General features: G+C 34.5%; 1 protein-coding gene across 3 annotated transcripts; it reads right to left on the bottom strand.

Moving 5' to 3' along the window:
• Positions 1 to 3490: 3490 nt before the first annotated feature.
• LOC125050115 (pancreatic triacylglycerol lipase-like) lies at positions 3491 to 15372 on the bottom strand. Of its 3 annotated transcripts, XM_047649726.1 has the most exons (10): positions 15272 to 15333; positions 11481 to 11541; positions 11114 to 11137; positions 10765 to 10939; positions 10057 to 10153; positions 8764 to 8924; positions 7993 to 8115; positions 5662 to 5904; positions 5129 to 5309; positions 3491 to 3766 (listed from the first exon to the last, which is right to left on the bottom strand). In XM_047649726.1, the coding sequence occupies exons 2-10, from the start codon at positions 11532 to 11534 to the stop codon at positions 3619 to 3621; spliced, it is 1206 nt and encodes a 401-aa protein (XP_047505682.1). In that variant the 5' UTR covers positions 11535 to 11541; positions 15272 to 15333; the 3' UTR covers positions 3491 to 3618. The 3 variants fall into 3 exon arrangements, with proteins under 3 accessions (XP_047505682.1, XP_047505683.1, XP_047505684.1); XM_047649727.1 differs by lacking the exon at positions 11481 to 11541 and having other exon boundaries at positions 15272 to 15372; XM_047649728.1 differs by lacking the exon at positions 11481 to 11541 and having other exon boundaries at positions 15275 to 15351.
• Positions 15373 to 16821: the final 1449 nt, after the last annotated feature.

Below are 16821 nucleotides of genomic sequence, written 5' to 3'. Positions count from 1 at the left end.
CAGATATGGGTCTAAAATTTGTAGGGTCAGAAGTGCTGCCCGTTTTGAATAAAGGTGTGATTTTACTTAGCTTCATCTGGTCTGGAAAGACTCCACAATCTATACATTCATTAAATATATAGCTAACTCAGCCCTGCGATTCTGTAACTCACTTTTCGAACTCACACAGCGGTTTTCGCATCGGCGGTCGCTCTCAAATCAGTCGTGAAGCAGTCATTTTATGATTTGGCATTCTGAAAAGGTGGGAGCTTGTAGTTTATTGTTTATTAGCCGCCAGTTGCCCTCCTTTTCATTGAATTATGTCAATTGTATATTTCTAATGCAGCGAAGTGTTAATAAATAAAATTAAACCATCGTCACTTCTATTCTTATAAAAAGAAACAGTACTAGGTTCAGCCTCAGATTTCTGTATCTTTTTCGTAATCATTTGTTAATTTTTAAAAGGCAGTGATCAGCCTTACAGCCTGTATGCGCACATAGACTGATGGTTCATTGATGCTCGAGGTTCAAACCTATGATCTAAGTCGCACGCTGAAGCCACTAGGCCATCACTGTCCTTGCTCTTTTTTTTATTACTAAATTTAGCCTGCCTGGTCTTGTAAGGAATAGTTGTAAACTAAGGTAAATCACACCTAGCTAATAAACGCTCATTTGTTTTTTGTCAGCTCCTTATGATGTAAACACAGATGCAGGTAGGGAATTTCCCTTTCTAACCCTTTCTAAGCGGTGCGAACGACCTGACGAAAGACGTGTGTGCCTTCGACAACAAATGTATTAATAAATAATTATATAAAACTACCTGATCGGGCAAACGTCGTTTTGCCAGGTATATCATTTATAATAAAAAAATAGGGGTTGATCGTAGAGGGGTGAAAATTAAGGGTTGTATGTATTTTTTAATGCTGTATCATAAAAAAATAGAAATTAAAAATTTTGTCTAAAAAATAAAAATAAAAATTTAGGGTTGGACTAACCCTAACATTTAGGGGGATGAAAAATAGATGTTGGCCGATTCTCATAGATACCGGATAAGCACAAAAAATTTCATCAAAATCGGTCAAGCCGTTTCGGAGGAGTATGGCAACGAAAATTGTGACACGAGAATTTTATGTATTAGATATGTCACAGCTCAGGCGAAGTACAACTTTATTGATTGTGTAATTTTTCAAAATAGTGAGAGTAGGTAGACCTATTACTTGAAGTAATCAAAAAAAAAATATTTTACTGTAAATATTTAAAATGGATACATACTTAAGACGTTTTTTACCAATGTTTAAGTATAAAAAAATCATCTCCCTTTATAATGTACCCAAGGAAACTAGAAAATCTTTTATCACGAAAAATTTCCATATCAATTGCTTTATTTAAATTTTCAAATATTCGAGTATGTAAATACAGATTATGTAAACAGTATTTTGCATTAATTTGTTATATATAAACAGTGCCGTAGCGTGTCTTTTCATACTATGATATTAAAAATAAAAAAGGTGCGTGTACTTATGTATGCGCGTAAGAAGTTATACTTCTTTGGCATTATTAAAAATAGTTTTTGATTGCATGCAAATAATTAATTACAATTAAATAATCAAAGACTGGAAAAGGAGTCATTATAGTCAATAAAGTTCAGTTAACATTTGAAAAATTAAATAAATAAATAAGTAAAATTGCTATGAAGATTTGGACTGGCGTCAATTATTTCACCTTATTCTGAGTGCCAACAGTACGTGCACAGTAACAGTGAGTGCACTAAAAACTCTATAAACGATGTTGTTGCCTTGTTCTAAAATAAATAACAAGTTTTTTATAGACCAGGGATGCCATGGTAATTTTTTTTCAGGCTAAGTCATATAGCAGATTTTGTTGGTAAAATCAATTTTATGAGCGTCCTATTTCCAACAAAGCCTTCCCTATAAGTCTTGGTCTCATCTGCATAAGAGAGGACCGTGCAAAATTTTAATATTCTCTTCATCCAGATGAAATTAGTATTCTGGCGTTAGACGGGAGTCTATTAATTGGAAGTGAAGTTTGAGAAATATTAGTTGAACGTAAGGAGAGGAGACTGGGGATGGTTGTGACATTTAAATATACAGTATTACATTTCGTATTGGTTGATTTAAAAAGGTTAATTATTAGGTTTAAATTTAAACAGCGATTTGGCATTCTGATAAACATCCCTCCTTATCAGAATGCTAAATCGTAAAATGACTGCTTTACGACTGATTTGAGCGCGACCGCCGCTGCGAAAACCGCTGTGTGAGTTCGTGAAGTGAGTTACAGAATTGCAAGGCTGGATTGAACAATACTGTTTAAATTTAAAATATTTTTTTTGAGAAAAACCAATCATCCAACGACTTGATTCCCCGGCAAAAATATAATCTGAAGGTTCACTGCGAACAAAATAGTCTCTATATTTGATTCGTAGGAAGAAAGGAAGGAACATTTACAGATACTCAGTAGTCACAAGAGTCTCTTTCTAGTATACAACTAAGCAAGCTTTCTTAGAACCCTTGGAAGCTACATTTTATTCTGCTTTTTGCTATCACTCTTGTTTCATGTGTACACAGTTTTGACATTTACATCTGCTAATTTGGAAAAAAAATCTTCAACATTAGATTTATTGGATGATGTTCCTCTGTTCAAGCTTGTAGCTTCTAGCGAACGTCTAGATAACGATGAGTTGCGGAAGAATGCCGCCAGCCAGTTAAGTGTATTAAAGGAGATATGAGACATTTCAAACTCTTTAGCGATGTCACGAACTTTTTTGGTTTCATCCTCTTAGAAATCTTCTGTCACAACCAGCCCCGGTCTCCCCTGTATCTATTTATTTATATAGCCTTTTCTGTACGCTGATGATCTCAAACAAGCAACCGCTATTAAAACGCAAGAAGATGCATCACACCTTCAAGAAGACGTAAACAGACTAGCAAAAATGGTGTGCCGATAATAAAGTGACACTAAATTATAATAAATGTCATCTCATAAAAATCGCTCGTAATCGTGGAGTCATAAAAACAATTACTAGACAATTACAATTAAAAGATTTAGATGTTCTAGACTCTTCTTCTCCCTCGCCCGATTGTGACAATTGACAATTGTTCCATGTGCCTCGTACGAACACGAATTGTCAGCGTAATTCGCAAATGTTTCGGTATAAGACAAATTATGAAGACATTGACATTTCGAAAGAGGATATGAGGAAATATTTTAAGAAGCGAGTAGACTTTGACGTTACTTAGCAGTAGTAAAACCATGTTTTCTTTAATATATTACGTTGTTTTGATGTTTTATTTCAGTTTTCTTTTTAATTTATCAATGTACTTAATTGACTTATGTTTTTGTTTAACAATGTAACTGTTTTGGCTTTGTGTCTAAGCTGTAAGATTACTTAAAAAATAAAACCACAGAAGACCGAAGAGCTGGCAGCTACCTCGGACAAAGAATTAGTCTAGCTATTCAAAGCACGCTGCCAATATCGTCGGAACTAAAGGGACTACGTTAAATAATATATTTTAGTAATAAAATTTTAAGGTTAGAACTATTGTTTTTTATATAGTTCAATTATATATAAATAAATTATTATTTATTCGATTGTCTACATATTGCGTTGTTCTTTTATCGTCATCCAAATAGATTGCCCAAATTCTTGACAATGCCCTCATTGTTAACGTAACGCGTTCCCTCCATTCCTAATCCGAAAGGGGACTCTCCTTTGGTTCGAAGGAAATATAAACCTTTGGTGCCAGGCTTCGTGGGATAACCCATGTAACTGTAAACAAATAAATACTGTTATATATTTGTGGTAGCACCAATTAAATTACAGATTTTGAACACCACCTTTTAAGCTCGTTAAAATCTGATTGATACTTTGGTTATTACTTGAATTATAAATTATTATTAAAGTTTTACAGGACATTTGTGTGACTGGCTAGTCTTATTTAGAGACCCAAGTTTAGTCTGTACTCTTAGTGATTGTAACTTTTGAATTCTTTATTGCAAACAAACAGGGCAGTGTTGGCCTAGTGGCTTCAGCGTGTGACTCTCATCCTTGAGGTTGTAGGTTCAATCCCCGGCTATGCAGCAATGGACTTTCTTTATATGTACGCATTTAACATTCGCTCGGTGGAGGTGAAAGGTGAACGGTGAAGGAAAATATCGCGAGGAAACCTTCGACACAAAAAATCAACGGCGTTTATTGATTTATTGATTGACAAATGATCTTGAAAAAGATACAGATATCTGAGACCCAGACTTAAAAAAGGTTGTAGCGCTACTGATTTTAATGCAAACGTTAAAAATCGATTTGCTTATTTCGTAAGGTTAAACTGGGACATGTTAGCAGCAATGAGGTTAAGGTGACTTATGATAAAGCAAATTGTGCAAGCTGTACCCATCTATCACCCCTTAATACACGATACCATATGTAAATTAATTAGACTAATTATAAAACTAATATTGTCTTTTTCAGTAGTGTTTTGGTTCGTAACTTTAAAAGTTACACGATTTGCTTGCATATATAATTATTAATATTAAAAAATTTAATTGTTCACTTAAGAAACGTAATAGGTTTTAGTAAAAAAATTCTAGGAAATTGTTACGGAAACACATTAAGTAGATTTTTAAAACATATAATGAAATGTGAAATAATTCCAAACAATTTTCCAATAGCCCCCCTTAAAAGTCAAATTGGGGTGTGGAGCGTGGGCCTCACGTTGGGAAACTCTGTGCTAGAGTATCAACTATGAGCAGAGCAGTGATGGCCTAGTGGATTGAGCGTGCGACTCTCAACCCTGAGGTCTTAGGTTCGATCGCCGGCTGTGCATCAATGGATTTTATTTCTATGTGCGCATTTAACAACGGCAAAGGAAAACATCGTAAGGAAACCGGCTTGTCTTATACTCAAAAAATCGATGGCGTCTGTCAGGCACAGGAGGCTGATGATCTACTTGCCTATAAGATTGACAAATGATCATGAAACAAATACAGAAATCTGAGGCCGTAGCGCCACTGATTTATTTTTATTAATATCTGAGCGGCCATATTGGAATATTTCCCGCCATAAAGCAGACTTTTGACAATACTCATTTTACAATACATAAAGCAGAGATATATGAAACTTTTTTCTACTTACACGACTTCTTTTTCGCATTCCCCTTTCTTAAACGCGTCCCAATCTTTACATTTGACAGCTGGAAATGCCTCAGGATTTATTATGGATTCTCCATACAAGGGTACACAGCGAGAATGCGAGCAAGATTGTAGTACGCAGTTTGGTTGCGTCAGTCCTTGATTTGGGAAGAAGTCTACATGACCTGAAAAAAAAAATCAGTATTCATTGTATTAATTATTGTAACAAGCATATCTATGTGGATAGTAAGTAAGGTTTCCATATAGAGGAAAGATGTGAGAAATTTTCGGTCGGTCTTGATTTGACTGAACTCCTATGAAACTTCTGGTATTGAACAGAATTTGGTCATTACATAATTACAGTCTAAGCCACAAAGAAACTGAAATAGTTAAAAGCTTGAATTCACCGTAATTGGAGCCGTATACAATATATATGGAGCCGTATACGTAGTGTCGTCTGAGGTTGGATTTTTACAACCATCTAAAAAGGACTAAAGGACAACATCATCTAAATGCTTTAGAGTAAATATAACTTACCTAACGGTTCCTTTATCCCAAACACACCAGAATCAGTATGAATGACGTCAACGAAATCAGCATCTGTGCTTTTCAATCTGACTTCCGGGTCGACGTGGCTAAAGCAAGGTCCGGCTGGATCCAAACCGGATATCCGGCCGATCTTTTTCCCTGTTATTTTTTCAAAGGTCTTTCCAGCGAAGCCTGATATGTGGGAACCGAGGCTGTGCCCGATTAAGTGGATGAGAGAGGGATCTTGACCATCTAGGACAGACAAGTTTATATTGATAGTTAAATAAATATTTATTAAACACAAAAACGCGCGCGGCCTCAAAATAATAAACGGCTCAAATATATTTCTTCCAACTTGGCCGTGGGATGCAAGTGAACAGGCGCTTATTAAAGATTTAAGTTGGCGTCTAGTACGGTGAGCCCAGAGCTGATGCTTTCCTCCCTCACCGAATAAGTAACCCAATATATCGAGGAAATGCTGACAGCCTTAAAGGTACACTGCCACAAGGATCACACTTTTTAAATTTGTTTAAATTTTCTATTTAGTAATTTTTAATTATTATTATATAATATACGTAGGTATATACGTTAGGAATATTGTTAGTTTTATTATATTATATATATATATATATATATATATATATTGTTAGATGATTGTGGTTTAAGTCTCGTTATTAAGTTAATAACGCGGCTTCATTTCTATGTACCAAACCAAAACGATTATTATTTTGCTATGAATCACCAGACAAAACATTTGTTTTTATTTTCCGACTCGAAACTCTTTGGTTTAATTGCCGTATTTTGTTGCAACCTTTTTACAAAGCTATGTTATTAACAAGTAATTATTTTATAATTACTATTACGCTATAATTGGTGCAATGTAAGTAATTTATTACAGTCCTAGTAAACTAATTAAATCATCTTCCGTCATAGTAAATCATCAAGGTAACCAAGATTTCTATTAAAATAACTTGACGTTTCCATAAAGCATAGAACTCGTAAAGCACTCATGGGCCAAAAGTATCAAGGAAATTATTTGAAACGTAAATGTGATAACATTATGTATCTATTCAATTTTGTATATGTTTTGTTTAGTCATGAGTTCTGCAAACCATTAAGTCCTTTTTTAAGTCAAAAACACCACAAGTTTTTTTTTTAACGGGTGCTTAGCTACTTTGTCTATATTGCCAGGAGAGAACCAAAGAGTCTCGACAAGTTGGTAATGGTAGGGAGGAGTGATAGCAGGAGTAGTCAGGGTCAATCGCCTACCCGTTGGTTTGACAAAATAAAGAGAATTTGGGTCTGAACATCCCTATGCACTAAGACAAGCTGAGGATAGAGTGGTGTGGAGACAGCAAGTCAACATATCACTTAGGACTTTTCAAGACAGGCGCAACAGTCATGAGTTGCAATAAATGAAGTGAAGATAGAAGACGTGTTTATTTTTAACTAATAGTATAATAGTAGTTATTTCAAAGTAAACCATAAGTCATACATACACATCCGACTCGAAGGACCGAATGTTCGGAAAAAATTCTAATAATTATCCAAGAAATATTATTTACTATTTTGATGTTTCTTTCACGTTTGCTAATAATTGTCTTAAATAAAATAAAAGTGATAGAATGTAATATCATTTCGCAAAGAATTCTTATTAAGGTTTGCGCATGCGCATCTGTCGCAGTCTACATTAAAGAAAACTCTAGAGTCGCCTTTATTAGATCATGTTTGAAATCTTCACATCCGGAATGGGACGTGCTTTTAATCGCAATGTTGTATTACGTAATATGTATGTGGTTTTCTGGTTATTTTCTGCAATTTATGTCATTAAGGCATTACTTTACTCGAGTTTATTAATCATCCTTGAATACTTTATTAATAAAATGATGTTATATATATATATATATATATATCATGTGAGCTTGTTTAATTTTTATTATACTCGTACCATAACGCTGAAGTTTTTTTACTTGGACTACTTTTTTACTTAAAAGATCAATATATTATATTTATTATTTATATATAAAGGCTTCCTAAATATAATAATAACTTCTTTATTTCACATTATCCATATGTAGTTTTAGTTAGCAACAATTCGGTCTTTTTGCTATGTATGGTATTGGTTAAAGAAAAGGAGATTTTTATAAATTATTTTATTTTTATTATGTGGTCTAAATTAATCAAAATTTCGTCTAGAGAATAACGTCGCTTTTTTGGCCTTCCGTCACACCAAGATTATTACGTTTGTATTTATTTAAAATGCTTTTTGTTGTCTTCTGCTATTTGTACGATAAAATATAGTTGCTGGGATTAACGGGGAGGTACAGTATCAGTACTTACGTTCAACCAATGCTGCTAAAACTTCAGCAAGCTTCTGACCAATAAACCGGACATATGTTGACGATCGAAGATACAGCCATCGAATTAATGGACTCCCATCTAACGCCAGAACACTGATTTCATCTAGAAGAACAGAATATTTAAATTCAGCACGTTCGTCACAAATGCTTACCCGTACAGATTATTCCATTGCGGTAACAATTTAAATTTACATCACATACGAAATAATACATACTCATAGAAAAAAAATGACACAATATTAAACAGTAATAGATTAAAATATTTACAAAAGACTAACTATTTCTCACAGTATAGGAACTAATTTTGTCTCAAATTTGGTACAGTTACTTTTTTTTAGTTCACTCAACGGACAATTTAAAACGTCTGTTTAACTATGCAGTATAGACTATATAGACATATAGATTTGTTTGTATTTCATAACTCGTAACATGTATTAATAGAGTTAAAGATAATATATTTTTCACAACTATGACAATATGAAACAAGATTTTAACGTAGTTTTATTTTGCTTCAAGCGTTTATCCGGTTCTTTCAATTTTGACGGCACAGTTCCAGCTTAGATCTAGTGACTGCACTATCTAGATGTGAATGAGTCAGGGGAAACGGTACAAGACTCTGATCTGATGTTAGGTGCTACTTCCACCTATGGGCACTCTGGATTGCAAGTGCGTTGCAAGAATCGTAACGCTTTTTCTTGAAGGACCGTAACTCCGTTAGTAATTTCTCGAATATCAATACTGTAAAACTTACGGCTCTGAAGGAAAGATCTGCTGATGTTAAAGAAGTTGTCACCCTGTGGTTTGTCGGTGAAGCCATGCGAGAAGATAATCAGTCGCTTATCAGGCTCGCTATTACGACTTTGCAATAACCAGCCTGCAGCGTCTGTTATATTTATTGTCGCTGTTTTAAATCTGCAATTTTAAATTGAATTGTTAAGCCCAACGACTGTACGCGGAGGTCAAATCTTTGCACTTTTTTCTCGATATCTTGTCCGGGCAAGGTACTGTGCCTGACAAATGTCGTCGATATATGCATTATGCATCTATGACGTAAGAGAAAGTATTTATTTGAGCATATTTTGCCTAAAAAAACAAAATGTTTATAAGTGACAACGTGGATCTATTAGAAATGATTCGGAGTTGAACTAAGGTAACACGACAAAGAGAACTCAAATCCTTGGTATATTCTGGCCCGAGAGAAACTCTTATCATCAGCAGTGGAAATGGGTGGTCCATACGCTCCGGAGAGATCTAAATCACATTGCAAAGCAAGCCTTGGCTGGAACCCTCAAGGCTAAAGGACACGTGGCCACCCAAAACAGACCTGAAAACGAAGCATTGCGGCGGCGAGGGAAGCTGGAATGACGTAGAGTGAAATTAAGAGATCTGCCCGGGCCCGATGAAGCTGGTTTTTTCTCTGGTCTCTTCCCAACTTGGGGGACATATGACTTTAATTCAAGTAAAGTCAACTCGAAGAAGAACTATAATTCTTGATGAAGATCCAATGTCTTATTCTTATTCTTCTAACAGGTGTCTCAAATGAAAGTTTACATTTATTTATTTAGCGTTATGTGAAAATGTTAGACGACTTTTTGGTGCTTGAAATTCAAAACTTTCCTGGCAATAGCCAAAGAACATGGTTCCACGTCTCTGCCACGAGTTCGTGAAATTTTCTCAGGCAAATTGGTCTCCAGGATAGGTTACATAAATCGGCCACGCAATCCTGATTTAACCCCTATGGATTTTTCATCTTTAGATCATCATGAAAATATAATATTACGCCAATAAGCCGACTTCTTTGGCGCAATTGAAAGAAAATTTCCGTCACGAAATGAGTGCGATGAATGAGTCCAGCGGGCTGCTATAAGTAATTTTACTGTTCGATTAAATAAGTGCCGCGAACGCGAGGGTTTATTTTTAAGAAATAAATTACCAAAATGTGTACTTTAATAATAAATAAACACTGTTTTTTAATCAATCAACTAAATATGAACTTCATTCTGAGACACCCTGTATAATTTATATTTAATCCTTGAAAACTTACCGATTATTATAAAACAGAGCTAGCTTGTTAAGGTCTGGTTCCTTTTCTCCTGTCAACTGTTCATATGAAACTCCAACCAGCCTCTTGACATGTTTACCTGTCAGGTTATAAACAATTGTGAAACGTGTTAATTCTGTGGTCGCTTGAAACAAGCAACAAGCGATCTAAATCTTCATACTAATAAAGCCTTTTAGGTATATTGAAGATTTCTCATAGTTTCTTATATCGTTAACTTACCTACTTTTCATATTATATGATTAAAAATGTTATGTCATGTCTTGAGACTACTTTCTTATGGTAGTACTAGACAACAGTTACCTACATTGAGTCAAATTAAGTTAAAATTTGAAATCGCTACTGAAGTATCGCGGTAAGAAAACTCCACCTTGCGTGAGCACGCAAAAGAGATACGTTATTTTTTATAAAAAATTTAAATTACATCTATCGTTTTATTCACACTTTTGATGATAAATTTCGGGTGTAAAATGACAAGTTTACTTATTCGACTATGATATACATTTTTCTTCATACATTCACGGAATGGCTGGCAGCGCTCGAGATGAGACGGGAGATCGGTCCGTCCCTCTCTCGTTATACCTGCGATCGCGCTCGTGAGGTTTTGGTGTGACACAAGTTTCTGAACATGTCACCCGACTAAAACGATTTTAAAGACGTTATCACGTCAAAATTAATTATATAAATTCTTACATTGTGAAGAGCCAACATATACGAGTGATTCTTCAATTGGATGCTTAGCAGCAGACACCTCCCTTCCTATTCCCTGCCCTATCAAATCCACGATGTTACTCCCCTGCTGCGCTGAAGACAGGGAAAGAGCTGTCAATACAAGTGACAGTGCGCTTCGGGAGTCCCATGAAGTTTTCTGTGAAAATATTTTAAATCAAAAATAAAAAAAAATACTGATGTTTTGCGCGCCAAATTAGGATGTATTTTATTCAGAAAAATAGCATAAAGACGTTCATTAAGAAATATAGATAACATTATATAATAAATAGCTTGGTATGTAAGGAATTTCAATATAATATCTAATACATACCATGTTTTTTAGTCCGCCACGCACCTGTAAAGTACATATTTCAAAATATCAATAATTATTCTCAAAAAACTAAAATCTAGAAGCACAAAATATGTAATAGTTATTTTATAGTGGATAAAACCTTAAGGCCGGCAACGCACCTCAAACCTCCTGTTGTTGTTGTCCATGGGCGAAGGTAAACACTTAATTTTAAGTGCTGCTCGTTTGCCCTTGTCCCATAAAACAAAATCTTAACACAAAAGTGCACACCGCCTCCAAACTCAGTGGTTAAAGCACACATCTTGGGTTTGGGTAAAAATTATTTTTGACCCTGGATTAACATTCGCAATAACATAAAGCATCGCACACATTGACACACACAACTTACGCCATCTTGGACATATCTATACCAGTTATACGCATCATCTTCGGTCAGCTCCATTGGAAGACTTAAAATAATAAATTTTTATTTAAATTAATCAAATATCAAAAAAAATTGTGTACAACAAATAAAACTTTTTCGGATTGTAAGGTGGCTAAAAGACTAATAGCCCGGTCATTTTAGACATAAAAATAGTGATCAAATAAAGAAAATTCCGACAAAGCCAAATCTTCGTAGAGACTTTAGGTTTACCACAAGGAATAAAGTGTCAAAAGTCCCCAACAGTCCCATGTGAGCTTAGGGACTTATTCGGGGCCCAAGGTCAAAATTTTAGGTTTTTTGGATTTTTCTCGAAAACGGTAAGTTTTATCGAAAAAGTACCTCAAAGCAAAGTTGTAGATCTTAAAATTCTCTATAAAAATGATCCCTATAATTTTTTCTCTAAGACCCACTATTTCCCAGATATTGCGCTTGTAAGAATCATGTTCTACATAGTATGCACACATATGCCACGCATATACATATTTAGGTACTCAAGCAAACAAAAATGCCTACTCGTGTCTCTTTTATGTATACATTATTAGTATAACCTGGGAAGGCGCAGCAACGGGCAAAAATATATTCTTCTAAAAGTTTATCAGCTTATCCAAAATGCCAAAACTTTATTTTATTTTTACATGCGATGACCGGATGCGATACTACGTCAGCAATGTTTAGAAGGGGCAAAAATTCAGTATTAAAATTAATTGAAAAAAATGATTTGATTGACTGCGCAAAAGTATTTACAGAAATTAATTCTTCACCTCAAATACTAATTACTAAAGGAATTCGGTTTCTTCTTGCGGTTTATGGAGCTCCAAAAAAAATTGATTGCATAGATACGTACAGATATTTAACATTTGTAAAAAATACACGAAACAAAAAGCAAGTACAGCTATCTTGTCTTCCTCCAACATCGGCATCTGCTAGTCAACATTTGTTTCGAGTATACTATCAAGTTCAGACATGGCAAGGCAATGAACTGAACCCTGATGACTGGGGTTGGAAATTGATAAATAATACTTTGGAACCGATTCGAACTTTACTGCCCCCTGCTCCAGAAAAACTTCTTAACACTATTTTTTGTAATTGCAAGAAAGGTGCCAAATGTGACTGTAAAAAAGTAGGGTTGCAGTGTTCTCCAGCGTGTACCAATTGCCAAGGTGTCACTTGCTCAAATGTTCAATTAAATACAAGAGAGGAAGATTCATGTGATTTTGATGAAGAGACAACTGATTCATCTTCATTTGAACAATTTCTAAGTGCTTATCAACTGGAAGGAGAAGAAGAAGAACAAGAAGAAATTGAAGAAAACATGATTGTTGAAGTTGAATATGAAGAGTATGAGTCAGATTAAAGTAATAAAAAAAAGTTAGAACGACAGTTAAACTCAGTAACCCATATCAATAATCTTCATACTATTAAATAATTATTGTTCCTGAAAATAACGTCAGAAAGGTTCGTGAAATAGGCCTACCGGGGATACCACGTTAAAAAACAACGCGCCGAGTACACTACCTCACAGGTGGTGAGGAAATGTGTGCATATTATGTAGAACGTGATTCTTACAAGCGCAATATCTGGGAAATAGTGGGTCTTAGAGAAAAAATAATTTTAAGATCTACAACTTTGCTCTAAGGTACTTTTCGATAAAACTTACCGTTTTCGAGAAAAATCCAAAAAACCTAAAATTTTGACCTTGGGCCCCAAATAATTCCCTAAGCTCACATGGGACTGATGGGGACTTTTGACACTTTATTCCTTGTGGTAAACCTAAGGTCTCTACGAAGATTTGGCTTTGTCGGAATTTTCTTTATTTCAATTGTCTAAAATGACCGGGCTATAAATGATAAATACATATTAATATAACTTTTTCATAATTCTTCTAAATACTACTACCGGTACCGTTCCTGGGTCATCGGGGTCCTTTAAATAATAGAACATTTTATTTTTCCTCAATAATAACCACTCGCGTACAACAATAAAATATAAACGAATTAATGAAAGGTTGATTGCTATAAAACTAATAAATGCAATGTAACCGTTGAAGAGAGTGCCTACGTCTGGCTATACTCTTTGAAATCGCCACTTAACAAACTAAGAAAGCCTGAGTGAGCAAAATGTACAGCCTCGGCTCGTACGCAACCTATTTTGACTACTAAATTTTTATTCTATATCGGTTTCACTATTCATAATTACACTATATTATAATAAAGTAATAAGCTTGGGTTCCTAAGTTTCTATATAGGATATATTTAAGACCTAGTGAACAAATCTATATGAGTAAACATATGTCTGAGTCGAGACTTCCATATGTAAAAATGCTTTGGGTTTGACATACGCGAAACGTAGTTTAGCCTTTAGTCCGACCATGAACCCTTCACTCTAAAGAACCAATACCGCTACAGCCTCAGATTTTTGTATATGTTTTCTTAAAGTAGGCCTTTTATGCCTGACGCAGATTCGATTCAGCCAGCCATTTGAGACCACCTTCCATTTTTGGGTCTAATGCGTCCCGATTACCTCACAATGTGTGAGATTACGAGCGAGTGTTAAATGCGCACCAGTCCAATGGTCCACAGCCGTGATTCGAACGCACGAAGGGGTAAAGGCAGACTTAAACCACTAGGCCAACTCTCCTTTTTTCTTTTGTTTCGGTGTTTAATTACCCTTACACAAGCTTTTGACAACGAAAGAGTTTCCTTTGATTGTCATTTGTCAAACGAAGAACAGATGTACAACGATCACAATCGATCTAAACTCTCCTCATTTTGTTTTTCGCTTTACATTATCAGTTATAGCAAATATCTACAGACTCACAACCTTTTACCAATTTAACACGAATACTACAAAATAGTATAAAAATATATTTTAATTTCATATAATTTACGGATAAATAGTTTAAGAATGCCCTACTTTTCGATTAATAAAAGTAACAAACACAAATTGTAAGTATCTTCTTCCTCTGATAACGATGTTTATAGCTCTTTAAAAGAAAGTAATGTTCTTGGTAAATTAGATCGTAAATACAGGTTCTAAAGTGTTATTATTAAAATTCAAAATCATTCATAAAGGTAACACAATGTACACATGAACGTCAAAAAAGAAATTTATATGAAATGCTTCTAATTTTTTAATATTGTCAACGGAGTTTTTTATACTTTTCACTTGAACTTCAGCAAAGTCTATTTAAGCAGAGGTATATCATTGTATGGACAATTTTAAACCACATTATGACGAAGTCTCGGTTCAAATTTGAAGGTCCAAATCTTATAGTAGGACAAATAGTCCACTTAAGGCGAGAAAAACCGAAACAAGTTTTATAAGTACTTATTCTTATAACTACTATAGTACTTATTCGGAAGGAAAAAATTGTAAGCGTATGCTCTTAAGAATTTATACATAAACAAAGTTCTATCATCTGTCGGTAATGTATCTGTAAAAGGACACTATACCGGATTTAAACGCATAACACTATTTTAAGACGCATGGTGAGTAGTTGACATTGAACATCGGTGTAATCGGTCATTACAAAATTTGATAAAAACTTACAAATAATTATTTAAAAATTTGTGTATTAATTTTATGTTGTTTGTAATCAAATCCACCCTAAATGTATCGATACAAAACGATAAAATACATCTTAAAATAAGTTGTTTTACAAAGAAATCAAGCGATATTTTGGGTATTTTATTAAAATTGTCACTGGCGTATGCCACTTTAGATAAGGAAAGTTTTAAAATATAAAAACTACTTACTATAACGTTCAACTGTCAAAGGTTAAAAAAAACAAGTCTACTTGCTAGCTAAGCACATTGAGAACAACTCGCACACTGAGGAATTGTTGGCAAAAACTCTAGTATTATACGCAAGACATCGTATTTAGGGTTCCGCGAGTCTTTAAGTATCTGTTTATTCATAACTAGCTTCCAGGCACAGGCTCAGCAGAAAGAGTAATTTTAAAGATTAACTTTAAAACTTTGTAACATTACTGTATGTTATAAATTTAATGTGCTTGAAAACCAATTAGGCTCACATTAAAATAAAACCGTCATTTTAATAATGAGAATAAAATTCTTAAAACATTCAGCCGTTAATTACACAGAGACGACGAAAACTTGGAGAAACTGATCGTGGTTGGTAACACAGAAGACAAAAGATCAGGTGGCCGTGCACCAACCAAATGATCAAGTGAAAGACTGAACGTGCTCAAGACTGAACACTGTAAAAAATAAGGCGAACAGAAGCCGGTTGAAACAGATGGTCCGTTCCAGATGTTTCCTTGCTCACCACGACCCTCAGACATGAGCTACCGACTGAGAGACAACCTCTCTCTCATCGGTCTAAATATATATATCTATATATTTAATCCAGAGGGAATCCTAGTGTGCGGGATAGTGCACTCTACTTTACCTAAGTATCCTGTATATTGTGTATAATAAAGTTTTTTCTTTCTTTCTGTTTATTTATATATAATAATTGTTATATTTAGTCAATTTAAATAAATAAAACCATAATTAATTTTTATTTAATTTTTTATTAAATATATATAAACTTTTCGAGTCGGGGGACTTTCTTTTATAATGTGGTGGTGTATGCAGCGACGAAAAATAATGCAAACGGCATGTTTCAGATATCCGGGGTCGTGACTTAAGACTCCTCTATGTTTTAAAAGTATTAGATACGAGATACTTAGCGCAAGTTTCGTCACTAAATCTATGGATTGGGGCGGAAAATCAGTGACGTGTGTCATCTAGAAAGACCTGAAATATATGCAGAAATCCAGGGGCCAATGTGTGGCTAATAAAGGGATACAGCTCCATAAATGATATGTAGGGAATGCAAAGTTAAAGAAAATTTGCTAATAGATCATAGTGTAGACGCCACCTTACTCGGAAACTAGCGAATATCATCCATTACAAGAAAGCTATTATGAAATAGATATAGCTTACTCCCTAAACATAAAAATCTTAGGGTTTCAAAGTCAAGGTCAAATCATTTATTTCAATTAGACCACCTAAAATGGCACCTTTGAACGTCAAATAAAATATAAAGAAGATTCTAGTTGCCCCTTCCAAAAGGTAGTTTCGTGTGGAGAAGAATGGGCAAGAAACTCCACACTTACCCTAAACTTACCCTAAGAACGCAAATATGCAGTGATATTTCGATAACATATGCTATTGTTAACAGAACAAATAACATTATTTGCTTAAGTTAAAGGTGATTGCTATCGATAAATTATGTATCACGATTTAGAAGGTCACAAATGATTTCTGAGATTTTAATTTCTTAGAAGTATCAAGGATTT

Source organism: Pieris napi, chromosome 6 (assembly GCF_905475465.1).
Source record: "Pieris napi chromosome 6, ilPieNapi1.2, whole genome shotgun sequence".
NCBI lineage: Eukaryota > Metazoa > Arthropoda > Insecta > Lepidoptera > Pieridae > Pieris > Pieris napi.
The sequence above is the reverse complement of the archived record's forward strand: the minus strand, read 5'-3'. Positions and strand labels throughout refer to the sequence as shown.